Consider the following 13,819-nt stretch of genomic DNA (forward strand, 5'->3'; position numbering starts at 1 on the left):
TTTGTGATCTGAATGAGTTTTTAACCATCTGTCATGGCAGGATTTGAACCTGGAACCACTGTGCCATTGCCTTGCCATGATATTACCATCGTTCATAATGATGTTTTTCATCTGCAATCGCTGCTTTCATGATGTTGCACACACAGTGAGGAAGTGCTGAATCCAACAGTGCTACATTGGTCAAAGCTGATGCAATTTTAAAACAAGGAAAAGTATCTTAATCACAGTCACGGGGCCTAGAGGATAAAGTTAAAGCAAAACAATAATGTCAGCTAAGGAGAAAAATTTGATAGAATTACATGAGAAGTCAAGCAAGGCCTATCTCAGGTGCTCCGGTTTCCTCCCACAATCCAAAGATGTGCAGATCAGGTGAATTGGCCATGCTAAATTGCCCATAGTGTTAGGTGCATTAGTCAGAGGGAAATGGGTCTGGGTGGGTTACCCTTCGCAGGATCGGTGTGGACTGATTGGGCCAAAGGGCCTGTTTCCACACTGTAGGGAATCTAATCTAATCGATGTCAGATGTAATAACTCAATTCCAAATATCGAGATAAGATTATCACTGGTTAAAGACAATAACCTGTTAAGACAGGTTATTGCTCATTATCACCCCTATTACTACCTAAACTCACCTCATTAGTGTGCAGATTTTGATTTGGCCACCTATTGACAGAAACTAATTCCTGCAGAAGGGCTTGTGCCCGAAACGTCGATTCTCCTGTTCCTTTGATGCTGCCTGACCTGTTGCGCTTTTCCAGCAACACATTTTTAAGCTCTGATCTCCAGCATCAGCAGTCCTCACTTTCTCCTAGAAACTAATTCCTGACATGAAAGTCAGAGTGGGTGTCTGGTTTGTTGCACATTCCTCTGGATCTCTAGCTTGGGCACCAGGCATCGACATCTAGGGCACACTGTATATGTAGTGACTGCATGCACTCTACATCAGCAGCGAACATGTACCTACCTTTCTGCACCCTCATGACACATCTTTGATCCACTTACAGTATACTTCTCCCCCCTCCAAGTCTGTCATGGATTGGACCAGGCTACATCTCAGGGCTGCTTGCTCACTCTCTTAACACTCACTCACTTTGTTTCTGAAGAGAGACAGGGTCCATGTCCAGTGTTTGTCATGCTTTCTTAGTCTTCACTCATACTTAGCATCCTTGCCAGGCCTTTTTGTGCTTTGCTTTGGCATCGAGAGTCGAAGGCTAACTGCATTACCTTATAGTTCAGTACAGTCAAAAAACCAGGCAGCTTGTAATGCTTGTCAGCAGTCATCAGTCAAGTGGATAGACATGTTGCTGTACAGCACATTGCTACATCAATGCCACACCCATACACCAGCACTATACAGACCTAATTCGTTCCCTGTCCTGCAAGCAAATGGTAATGTCTCGAAGTCTAAGGGAGTAGACCTGATGCCAATGTAGGTGGGGTAAAAGTGTTGAGATATGCAAAACAAGATGGCACAGTGGTTAGCACTGTTGACTCATAGTGCCAGGGACCTGGTTCGATTCCACCTTTGGGCAATTGTCTGTGGACTTTGCATATTCTTCCTCTGTTTGTGTGGGTTTCCTTCCACAATCCAAAGATGTGCAAGCTAGGTGAATCGACCGTGCTAAATTGTCTACAGTGTCCAGGATGTGCAGGCTAGGTGGATTAGCCATGGAAATTGCAAGGTTACAGAGATGGGTGGGTCTGGGTTGTTCTGGGTGGGATGCTTTTTGAAGGGTTGGTGTGGACTTGATGGGCTGAATTGCCTGCTTCTATATTGTAGGCATTCTATGATTCTGTGAGTAGGCAGCACAGAGACCACGCAGGCTAAGGTGATAGCCAGTGATGGATGTTGCTGGCAATAGCGAGTGGAATGCCTGAGCCTTAGTGGCAAGTGGTACAATTGTAACTTAAAAGGGTCAAAGAAAAATTAAATAAGGATTTGTTTTTAAATCTCAAAGCTACAAAAAGAGGTCTCAATTTACTGAATTGAAAAAACGGACATGATGTAACTTTTTTTGTTATTGTGTGTATGAATAAATATTTGATGTAAAAAGAACATAAATTCAATACTATGATGATTGAATTTTGAATAATTCAGCTAAATAAAAGCATAAAATGGTAAAGAGAGATGGCTCAAGGTAATATACTCACAAAGATATGGTTTATTTGTAATCAGGAAGATTTGATAATAAGACAGAGGCATACAGATTTTTTTTTAAATTGAGTAAAAGACAAGCCTTAACCATCATCATATTTTAAAATCTTATTTGAATTAAGTAAAGATTTTTTTAAATTATCAAGTAACCCACTTCCATGTGCATATTTTTTTGTGCGTGCATGTGATATATATTTTATATATATATATATATATTTTAGAAACTCGTCCTACACAGAAATCCAAGTGGCATTCATTCTTTCACATTTTAGTCAAAGATTTACTTAAAATTAAATAAATCAATGTCAATTTTGAAGTAGACATAAGCATAGTAATCTTGTTGGCTAACATTCAGTCCAGGGATATCCATGTTGACCTGCAATAGAAATGGAATCAGCACAGTATTAAATTATTTCAATAATAAGGGTCTTAAGATCACGTGATATATGAAGACAGCTGTTTGGCCTATTTTAGCTCATCCATTCAGAAGGACACTATAGCTCTTCCCATGATCAAAGCCATAAATAATTCCAGAGCTTATGCACCCAGCTATGCAGAAGTCACTTACAATGTTGATGACATTCTGTGACCAGGACAAATGTTTTTATAACAGTCTCCCATTTTCTGTTAACAATTGTGAACAAATATGCTATTGCAGCAGTTTAATTTGATATATTATTCCAGATCCAAAATTTTTAGTACGCATCCATAAAGTCACCTTTCAGCCACCTTCTTTCAAGGATATCAAGCTAAAGTCTCTGTAGTCTATCCTCATGACTCAGTCCCCTGACAACACATGACCAATTCTAATTACTGCACCATTTAGAAATATGCTTTTAGGTTGGGCAGGGGAAGGGTGCAGGTTGGACTGAGGTCAAAATATTAGCACCAGGGGACTCTCAGATCTATGCTGTACCTGTGCTCATGCTGTTTTGTAATAGGTATGCTTCAGGGAGCAAGTAAAGTCCTTGATCAGGCAGACAGAAGCATCATTAACATTTAAAAGTCGGGCTGCTATGGTATCATTCACACTTCAACGGTGTTTTAACTTTGCATTGCAAAATCAATGCCCAGGCAAGGAATACCAAGTAAACATGTTGCCATGCAATGTTGGCCCAGAAAAGGTCCAAGAAAATGAATTAGCAGGGATTGAAGTTCGGTGTTTTCTTATAGGTGATGAAAAGCCAGAGTATACCTTCAAAGCTTTCAAGCAAGCCTTGGACCTCACATGCTCCGGGTTCCAACCCCTTCCAATTGCCTTTCCCGACTATGCCCTCCTACTTTAATGATCATATGTCATAGCACTGACACTTGATTGAGATGGGAGTGAGGAGAAAGTGAGGACTGCAGATGCTGGAGAATCAGAGTCAAAAGGGGTGGTGCTGAAAAAGCATAGGTCAGACAGTATCTGAGGAGCAGGAGAGTCAATGTTTCAGGCATTCAACATCGACTCTCCTGCACCTCGAATGCTGCCTGATCTGCTGTGCTTTTCCAGTGCCACCCTTTTTGAGTGAGATAGGAGTTAGGCCTGCTGCATTGAAATGAAGCCCTTGGGTTCAAATGATTATTCCCCCGTTTAATACTGGGAATGAGGAACTAATCTCATGGCTCTCCCCTGATCTGCACCAACAGCCTGAATATCTTGTGTTTCAGTAACCAGAAACCATGGTGACACACCAGAGCACTCTACAGTTTTTTTAACACGAATTCCTTTGACTTTTATCCTTATTATTTTGACTATACTGTTCAGCATTATATCCGGTTGTACAATTTCCAACTTGCATTGATTGGATCAGAGCTGATTTTGAAAATGTGTTGCTGGAAAAGCGCAGCAGGTCAGGCAGCATCCAAGGAACAGGAGAATCGACGTATCGGGCATAAGCCCTTCTTCAGGAAGAAGGGGTTATGCCCGAAACGTCAATTCTCCTGTTCCTTGGATGCTGCCTGACCTGCTGCGCTTTTCCAGCAACACATTTTCAGCTCTGATCTCCAGCATCTGCAGTCCTCACTTTCTCCTCAGAGCTGATTTTCTCTACCATCCTCGAAATGCAAAAGTCAAAAAAGGGAATGTCACAGTGATCTTTTATCCACTCTAGAATCTTTTGTTTACCAACAAAAATCACTAGACAGCAGGTCCCAAGGCCCACTGCACTTATCTATTCTGCCTCTACCCATTGGCACCAGTTCCTGTTCACATGTGGGCCAGCATTAAAAATCTCTGCATTCCTGGGTTCTTGGTTCACTATTCTTCCCTATGGGCCAGGTATGAGGGACAGATAATCTGCAAATGAGCAGTTTAATTTCATCCTTAGTTGTTTCATCACCATTACTGGAGCTGACTTTGGGACCAAGTGAAATCCTTGGCCTACATACCATCAACAGGATTAACCCAGAGAGATTCCCACAGGCAGCCTCTTAAGATAAGTAGATTCCCTATGCTGCTAGATCAAAAAGCATTGGCAGCTCTGACCTCTTGGCAGCCAGAGAGGTGATCAACACAATACCTAAACATAGAAGCTCTCTTGAAGACTTAAGACTAAAATAAAAAGTCATGAAGGTCAGGTTGGTCAGGTCTTCCAGGTGCCTTGTTGGAGGTGCAGGGGCGACCTTTCCCACTCATTGCTCCTCTTTGGGGGCATCGAGTCTCCAATTAAGATGGCTTTCCCCAACTCACAAACCCCATTCTGCACCAGGGAGACTGGTTCCATGGACCTGACTGCTTCCAATGTGTTGAAGCCTCTCCTACTAGAAAAATACTACATCCCTGAGAGTATACATTCTCTGGTTTGGGGGGACAGTCTTGTTGGCAAATGTTAAACAGATTGGACTCTATCCATTGGAGTTTAGAAGAATGAGAGATAATCTAATTGAAAGGGACTTGACAGGGTAAATGTTGAGAGGATGTTTTCCATCATGGGAGAGTCTCAGAATAAAAGGGAGCCAAAGACTGAAATGAGGAGGAATTTCTTTTCTCAGATGGTTGTGAGTTTTTGGAACTCTGTCCGCACAGTACACTGTGGTAGTGTTTTTTGTGTATATTTAAGGCTGAGATAGGTAGATTCTTGATCAGTAGGGTTATGGGGAAGGGGCAGGAAAATGGACATAAGGTATGTTGGATCAGCTATGATCCTATAGAGTGGCATAGTAGGTCTGAGGGACCGAATAGCCTTTTCCTGTTCCTCCTGCTTATAGCCTTAACTGGGATGTTATTGAATTCCACCACTGTTCAGGAAATAGCTGAACTGTCTCCCTGCCTGTGACTGGATACCTTCCCTGGTGGCAAAAATGCAACAGAAAGCCATGTTACCACGGTACCTTGCTGTTCTCTTGTACCGCAGCAAAATTTATCCATGGTCTATGTGTTTAATTAAATGGTGAGAGAATTCAGAGCTCTGATTTGGACTTTCTTGGGAGAAAGCTGTATCGGTTATTTAGTCATTTGGCAAGAACTAGAAAAGGATCTGAGTATGCAGAGAACTCAATGACAAGAATGTTATTTGTTTTGCCTGTATCTAGACCTACCATATAATTTCATTAAACAGTTAACAAAGCGTTTGCAAGTTTTAAAGGTGGGACCTGTGGAATATTGTTAATTCATTGTAAAACAAGCAAAATAAATGTTAAAATGCATCTGGTTGATGCCATCAAGGTTTTCCCACATAGCTTCTCAGATGAAAATATTGAATCTGTTCATTCCAAACTTGAATGTAATAAGAACAAAACATAAATAGCTTGAAAAAAGTAAATAAATTGCCCCAATTAAGGCAACATTCCATTTGAGAATATCAAGCATCAACTGCAAGACTTATAAAATTTGTAGTGATTTGATGTCAAGTTCCTCAGAGAGATCAATTTCTTGAACATCATATACCGAATACTCTTGGAATTTGTGAATATTTGTCCAGTGCTTGGAGTTTACAAGCAAACAGCATAGGTGATAATTACACAAATTATAAAAACAATTCTCTGGTAAAGGTAAAATTGAAACCACTTTTACTCATGCATGGTTCTGATTGTAGACTTCGGTTAGACTTACAAAGTACTTGCCTACCACCTTTTGGTAGGAACACAGAACTGCTAAAAATGTTTTCATTCCCTCAAATGTATTAGGAATATAATAGTCCTGAATTTCCACAAGATCAGTGACTATGCTAAGTATTAGCCGCCTTTCTCCCCAAACATAAAAGCAAAGAATTTAGGATGAGGGAAGGGATTCATCAGTAAGCAATTTCTACAATCTTAGCCTACTTAGCAATCAGCAGCCTGAATTCCACAAAATCTAGCATCTACATCTGTCAATTGGAGAAAACTGCATCCACTGTGGAAACGGCCTACACCTCCAAAAATTGTACCATCCACCTTTCTTTTATACTACATTATAGTGACAATTGATAGAACGTACTTCGTAACTTTTGGTTGGCCTTTGGCACCAGCTGAACTGGCAAGCAACTTGAGGCTACTGTGTGCACCCCACATTTCCCATCCAGTCTAACAATTTTAGAAATAGAGCAAAGGATTCTCATTCACAGCAACATAGTTCCAAGTTAGGAACCTAGTAGTAATGATGATCTTGGTGCCTGCTACCTATGTTCTTTCAGATGGTAGGGGTTGTGGATTTGAGAAGCGCAATTGAAGAAACTCAGTCCGGCTCAGTCCCTCATCCTATTCAAATAGAGCTCTAAATAAAAATTAATTAGAATTGTAGGTGTGTCAGGTTGAGGATTGTGAGTAGAGGGACTTGTAGGTGTAGTGATTGTGATGAAGTCAGGTAGGTGGATGTCACAGAATATGAGTTCCCTAATTGGGGCTATTAATCTAGTCTAATCAGGGAGCCCTGGTTGACAGATAAGAACAGGAGTGTCAAAGCGGGCCTGGGGAGGATCGGTTAGTACGCAGGACTGTTGGAGACCTGAAGGCCGATGACTTTCCCGTAGGAAGGCTAGCCAAGGATGGTCTGATCAGTATGTGGTGTAAACTGGTGTCGTATCTTTTTTTAGCTATATTGGGTCTGTGTTGTATGCACTGTTGCTCATTTTATTGTACTGTCTTGTCTGTGTTTGTTACTTTTATCTTTGCGCGCAAGTGGGACTTGAGGTTTGTCCTCATCTCCCTGAAAACTGGTTGAAGGATGGGGTTTGGGGTTTGGCTTTGATGCCCTTTCCACTGTATATAGTGTTTTTTGTGAACTGCTGCTTTCTGTTTATTGTTAACTGTATTTTGTACTGATCAATAAAATTAAAAAAAGAAAAAAAAGGAAGAGTGGCAGAGGTTCTGTTCACTCTGAAAAGCTGGCTCGGAGGAAGCTGGATCCGTTTCAAAGACTCACAGTGTAGAAATAAAGGGAGCACTGCCAGCTCCTATCCCTGCCCAGAACTGCTGCCAGAACTGGAGGGATCATCCCCAACTTGATTGGCAGGGTTTTCTCACCTGCTGGAAAGGCAGATAAGTGGATCAGTGGTGAGGCTGTAAGTGGCTGTTAATCACTTAAAAGCCTTAATTGGTAATGGATTGAACCTTGTCACACAAAACTTATTTGCTTCATTGGTAAGAAGAGGCTGAGCATCTCTCTGAGACCATGTTCTATTTGTCCTTCTCACCACCTGCAGAAAGCGGAAAACTGCCCTTTTTTCCCCACTATCTGACTTTCACCATTATTTCTCTGTTAAATACTGTCAGTTGACATGTAATTGTACCCCATGCAATATAAAGTTCAATTCATGAACATTAGAAAATTAACCATTAGCACAACTCTGGATAACCCAATGCTGAATATAGGAAGTTACTGTTGCTTTACACCTTGTATTTCCAGAGAGTAGACTGAGTCAACATTGATAATTGGCACCTAACTGTGATCAAAGTGTTATTAAAGAAAAAGTTGCTTCATATTTGAAAAGATCCAAGTTGAATAACTTGAAGGAAGCCCTCATCTCTGTTGATGGCAACTTGACTACAAATTCTTATTTATCCAGTTAAGGACAGTAACCAGATTGCAACGTAAGTACTCTGTTGTTGCACTCCTAATGAAAGTGCCTCATGGCATTGCTGCCATTCCTGCTGCTGGACCACCAGCAGTAGTCTTACTGCACTGGTAGCCAGCATTGAACAGACCTCCTGACATTGGACCCCAGCTGCCATCTCTAATTGACAAAAAGATGCCCCTCCGAAATATCGCATCTGATGTACCATCGCATTCAAATCTGGGTTCTCAAACCAAAACTGAATCTGCCATCTGAAACACAAGCCAACTGCAAACTTTGGCCAGTGATCTGCCTTGATATTCTTTCCTCTCACTTATTGAATAAATATACAAGATTAAGGTATTAAGGTAGCCAAGATCCAAGGTCCGGTTGGGATCTATCCCAGCTTACTGAGGGACGTGAGAGAGGAAATAGTTGGGGCCTTAACAGATATCTTTGCAGCATCCTTGAACATGGGGCGAGTAACTGGAGGACTGGAGAATTGCTAGTGTTGTCCCCTTGTTTAAGAATGGTAGCAGGGATAATCCAGGTAATTAAAGACTGGTGAACCTGATGTCAGTGGTAGGGAAACTGCTGCAGAAGATACTGAGGGATAGAATCTATTTACATTTGGAAGAAAATGGGCTTCTCAGTGATAGGCAGCCTGTTTTTGTGCACGGAAGGTCATGTCTTACCAACTTAATAGAATTCTTTGAGGAAGTGACAAAGTGATTGATGAGGAAAGGGCTGTAGATGTCATATACATGGACTTTAGGAGGGTGTTTGATAAGGTCCCCCATGGTACAGAACTGGCTGGGCAGCAGGAGACAGAGAAGTAATGGAAGGGGAGTTTCTCAAAATGGAGAACTGTGACCAGTGGTGTTCCACAGGAATCTGTGTTGGACTATTATTCTTTGTGATATACATAAATGATCTGGAGGAAGGTATTGGTGGTCTGATTAGCAAGTTTGCAGATGACGCTAAGATTGGTGGATTAGCAGGTAGTGAAGGAGACTGTCAGAGAATGCAGCTGAATATAGATAGATTGGAAAATTGGGCAGAAAGATGGCAGAAGGAGTTTAATCCGGGCAATGCAAGGTGATGCATTTTGGAAGATCCAATTCAAGAGCAAACTACATGTCAAATGGAAAAGCCCTGGGGAAAATTGAAGTCTAGAGAGATCTGGGTGTTCAGGTCCATTGTCCCCGAAGGTGGCAACCCAAGTCGATAGAGTGGTCAAGAAGGCATATGGCATGCTGATTGTGGGATCACTTTGCCCTATCTATTGCATGCTATCTCGAATGTTTGGCTCGCAGATAGTCCTGTGTTGTAAACTCACCAGGTTGGCATCTCACTTACAGGTATTCCAGGTGAATGTCCCAGCCTGTCCTCCTGTAGTCTTCACTGAATTGGGCTGATGCCCCAGATTGATGTTAACAGGATGGCACGTTGAGACAGTAGTTAGCACTTCTGCCTCACAGAACCAGGACTTGGGTTTGATTCCAGTCTTGGATGACTGTCTGTGGAGTTTCCACATTCTCCCAGTGTTTGTCTGGATTTCCAACAGGTGCTCTGGCTTCCTTCCACAGTCCATAGATGTGTGGATTTGCTGGATTGACCATGCTAAACTGCCTACAGCGTACAGGGATGTGTAGGCTAGATGGGTTAGCTATGGGAAATGTGAGATTATGCAGACAGGTTGGGGGTCTGGAGAGAGGTGTAGCAGTGAGATGCTCTTCAAAGGGTCAGTGCAGACATGAATTGGTTGAATGGCCTCTATCTGTACTATAGGGTTTCTATTATTCAAATAGAAAGAAGAGTAATCTAGGCTAGAAGGTTGCAGACAAGGGATAAATTAAATTGTGCTACCAACCTAGCCATGGCTGACACTTTCAAAACATAACGAGTACAGGACTGTTAGTGAATAGGAAGGCAGGCTTGAGGTTTTTAGTATCACTAGTTTGATCCTGCAGAACCTAGACTGAAAGAGGCAGTCTGCACTGTAGCCTCTCTTTCTCTTCCTGTTCCTCCATTCCTGTTATGGTATCTCCTCCTCTTTAGCTTTTACTTTTATGATAAAGGCCATTAATTAATAATGACCACACTGTGGTTCTTACTACTCCCTATTCAGTTGAGTACTGCAAGGTTCTCCACAGCAGTCCTGGTAATGGAAAGAGTGTTTGAGGATGTTGGCAATGTATTCTATTATGATCCCTGTGGAAATATGACTCTCACTGTAGCACTACTATTTGTGTGCACCTTGAATCCTTATGTGACTGCATAGCACCTAAGAAAATGACCTAATTTAAATCTCACAATGTTTATTGCCTCCTCCCACAAGGAGGATAGACATTTGAAGCAATAATCAATGAAGTAACTAAATACCTTCTAAGTACAATCTAACTAATTCATGGTTGGTTATCCTGGGATGGTTTTCTCACAGTGGTAAGTTACTTCATTAGTAATCCAGATGCCCAGACCTTGGGGCCACAAGTTCAAATTCCAGCAAGGACATTTAAGGATGGCCAACAAGTGCTAGCCTTGATGGTGACACCCGTATCCCTTGTCAAAAGTAAAATAAAAACCGTGTGCTGTACAATGTGATTCATCTTCTAAAGTAAGGAAAAGTCATAACCATTGAAGACTCTTCAGGCATTGGTCTTTGCTATAAGTTATTTACAAATACATTTGTGTAAGCAAACATGGAAGAAGTTGAAGACTATATTACCTAGAGCTTAAAAAGACCAAAGTATGCAATTTAAATCACTCAAAAGCATGTTAAAAATATAAATGTTAGGAAAATATGCATTTCTCAAGGAATGAGAGAACAATGTGGGCATTCAAATAGTCACCAATGCAGAAGAGTTGTGTCATGAGATGGGACAGTTTCAATGAACTACAAATCCATTTATATCTCAGAAAAATGTTTTTGTACGGCATATAAATAACAATACAACACAAACAAACGGAATAAAAGATTAACCAGATTATACTCAAGCTAAATCCACTCAGCTAGTATCTGCCTGCCAGATTTTCTCTAAAACTGGGGTTGGAAGGAGATGAATGAAATGTCTCTTTGAGGCTAATTTTGTTTCTAGGTAACCTTACTAAAGTCAGATCTGAGCCAGATATGAGGGCTGAATTAACAGTGGGGCTCAGGGTGCTTTTCAGTTGATTCCACATTAACTTACAAAAGCGTGTCCCAACAGGTCGGGTCATCCTGATGTGAAGATTGGAGTGGTGCTGGAAAAGCACAGCAAGTCAGGCAGCATCCGAGGAGCAAGAAAATCAATGTTTTGGGCAAAAGCTCTTCATCAGGAATGAGACTGGGAGCCTCCCAGGTGGAGAGATAAATGGGAGGGGGGTGGGGAGAAGGTAGCTGAGAGTGCAGTAGGTGGATGGAGGTGAGAGTAAAGGTGTTAGGTCAGAGAGGAGCATGGAGCGGATGTGGGAAGGTGGGACAGGTCATGCGGACGGTGCTGAGCTGGAAGGTTGGAACTGGGGTAAGGTGGGGGGAGGGGAAATGAGGAAACTGATGAAGTCCACATTGATGCCGTGGGGTTGAAGGGTTCTGAGGCGGAACATAACATAAGGTCTTCCTCCTTCAGGCTTCGGGTGGTAAAGGACTGGCAATGGAGGAGGCCCAGGACTTGCATGTCCTCAGCAGAGTGGGAGGGGGAGTTGAAATGTTCAACCACGGGGCGGTGGAGTTGATTAGTGCAGGTGTCCCGGAGATGTTCTCCGAGTCCCTCTGCGAGTAGGCGTCCAGTCTCTCCAGTGTAGAGGAGACCGCATCGGGAGCAACAGATACAATAAATGACGTGGAAGTGCAGGTGAAACTTTGATAGATGGGGAAGGCTCCTTTGGGGCCTTGGATAGAGGTGAGGGGGAGGTGTGGGCACAGGTTTTGCAATTCCTGCAGTGGCAGGGGAAGGTCCCAGAAGAGGAGGATGGGTTGTTTGGGGGGGGGGGGTTGGGTAATCACAGAAGGAACAGTCTTTACGGAAAACAGATAGGGGTGGGGAGAGAAATATATCTTTGGTGGTGGGGTCTATTTGTAGGTGGCGTAAATGTCAGCGGATGATGCGATGTATACAGAGATTGGTAGGATGGAAGGTGAAGACTAGGGGGTTCTGTCCTTGTTGCAGTTGGAGGGGTGAGATTCAAGGGCGGAGGTGCGGGACGTGGATGAGATGCATTGGTGGTCTTTAAAGAAGGAGGCCATCTGGTGAGTTCTGTGGTGGAACTGGTCCTCTTGGGAACAGATGTGGCGGAGGGATTGGGAATAAGGGATAGCATTTTTGCAGGAGGCAGGGTGGGAGGAGGTGTAATCCAGGTAGCTGTGGGAGTCAGTGGGTTTGTATGTGAAGCTTTATCAATGTTTTGTGCTTCTGTGTTTGATTTAGAAAGATAATGAATGTTAATACACACATCGGGTCTTTAAACATGCCAACCTGCATGGAAGTTGTCAGAAACAGTTGAGCATTATGAGTAAAGATCTACAGTTCACAAACCAGGCAAATAAGAATTCTATGAGGAGAAAGTGAGGTCTGCAGATGCTGGAGATCAGAGCTGGAAATGTGTTGCTGGAAAAGTGCAGCAGGTCAGGCAGCATCCAGGGAACAGGAGAATCGACGTTTCGGGCATAAGCCCTTCTTCAGGAATGAGGAAAGTTTGTCCAGCAGGTTAAGATAAAAGGTAGGGAGGAGGGACTTGGGGGAGGGGCGTCGGAAATGTGATAGGTGGAAAGAGGTCAAGGTGAGGGTGATAGGTCAGACTGGGGTGGGGGCGGAGAGGTCGGGAAGAAGATTGCAGGTTAGGAAGGCGGTGCTGAATTTGATGGATTTGACTGAGACAGGGTCGGGGGAGGGGAAATGAGGAAACTGGTGAAATCCGAGTTCATCCCTTGTGGTTGGAGGGTTCCTAGCCGGAAGATGAGGCCTCATCTTCCGGCTGGGAACCCTCCAACCACAAGGGATGAACTCGGATTTCACCAGTTTCCTCATTTCCCCTCCCCCCACCCTGTCTCAGTCAAATCCATCAAATTCAGCACCGCCTTCCTAACCTGCAATCTTCTTCCCGACCTCTCCGCCCCCCACCCCAGTCTGACCTATCACCCTCACCTTGACCTCTTTCCACCTATCACATTTCCGACGCCCCTCCCCCAAGTCCCTCCTCCCTACCTTTTATCTTAACCTGCTGGACAAACTTTCCTCATTCCTGAAGAAGGGCTTATGCCCGAAACATCGATTCTCCTGTTCCCTGGATGCTGCCTGACCTGCTGCGCTTTTCCAGCAACACATTTCCAAATAAGAATTCTACTCATGTATAATCCTCAATAGAATAGCTTAAGTATCTTTACCATGGTCAGTGTAACATAACACATGACTCAGCTGACCAAAAACAAAATGTTCGAGAATTATACAAGATCTTTAATATCTATTACATGGAACAGTTTTAGAATTGCTTTGTCCATAATACAATTCCCCCTAAAGAAAAATGAGAAATTGATTTTTTTCTACTTTGCATCTGAATCCTAAATTCCAGGCACAAAGCAAGATGTAAACATCTGAGTGAAAGTTCAGTTTGAGAAGTACATTTAAAATCTGTTCAATGGTCATAGTTAATGTAAAACTGATTAAAACATCAAAACAGAAGCATCTGGTCAGGTTTGTACCTCTTCCTACTTTCCTGGGGTTCTCCAACT

The 13,819-nt window shown here is 42.7% G+C and overlaps 1 protein-coding gene across 1 annotated transcript in view; it reads right to left on the minus strand.

Moving 5' to 3' along the window:
• Nucleotides 1-2,144: 2,144 nt before the first annotated feature.
• LOC122541274 (V-type proton ATPase subunit C 1-A-like) overlaps nt 2,145-13,819 on the minus strand; it is a 76,802-nt gene continuing 65,127 nt past the window's right edge. The window contains exon 13 of the mRNA XM_043677901.2: nt 2,145-2,531. Within this exon, the coding sequence (XP_043533836.1) occupies nt 2,436-2,531 (96 nt within the window). The 3' untranslated portion in view covers nt 2,145-2,435. The remainder of the gene's footprint in view (nt 2,532-13,819) is intronic.

The sequence above is a fragment of the Chiloscyllium plagiosum genome, unplaced genomic scaffold (assembly GCF_037043375.1).
Source record: "Chiloscyllium plagiosum isolate Xiang-an unplaced genomic scaffold, Cpla_swu_hap1 HiC_scaffold_3, whole genome shotgun sequence".
NCBI lineage: Eukaryota > Metazoa > Chordata > Chondrichthyes > Orectolobiformes > Hemiscylliidae > Chiloscyllium > Chiloscyllium plagiosum.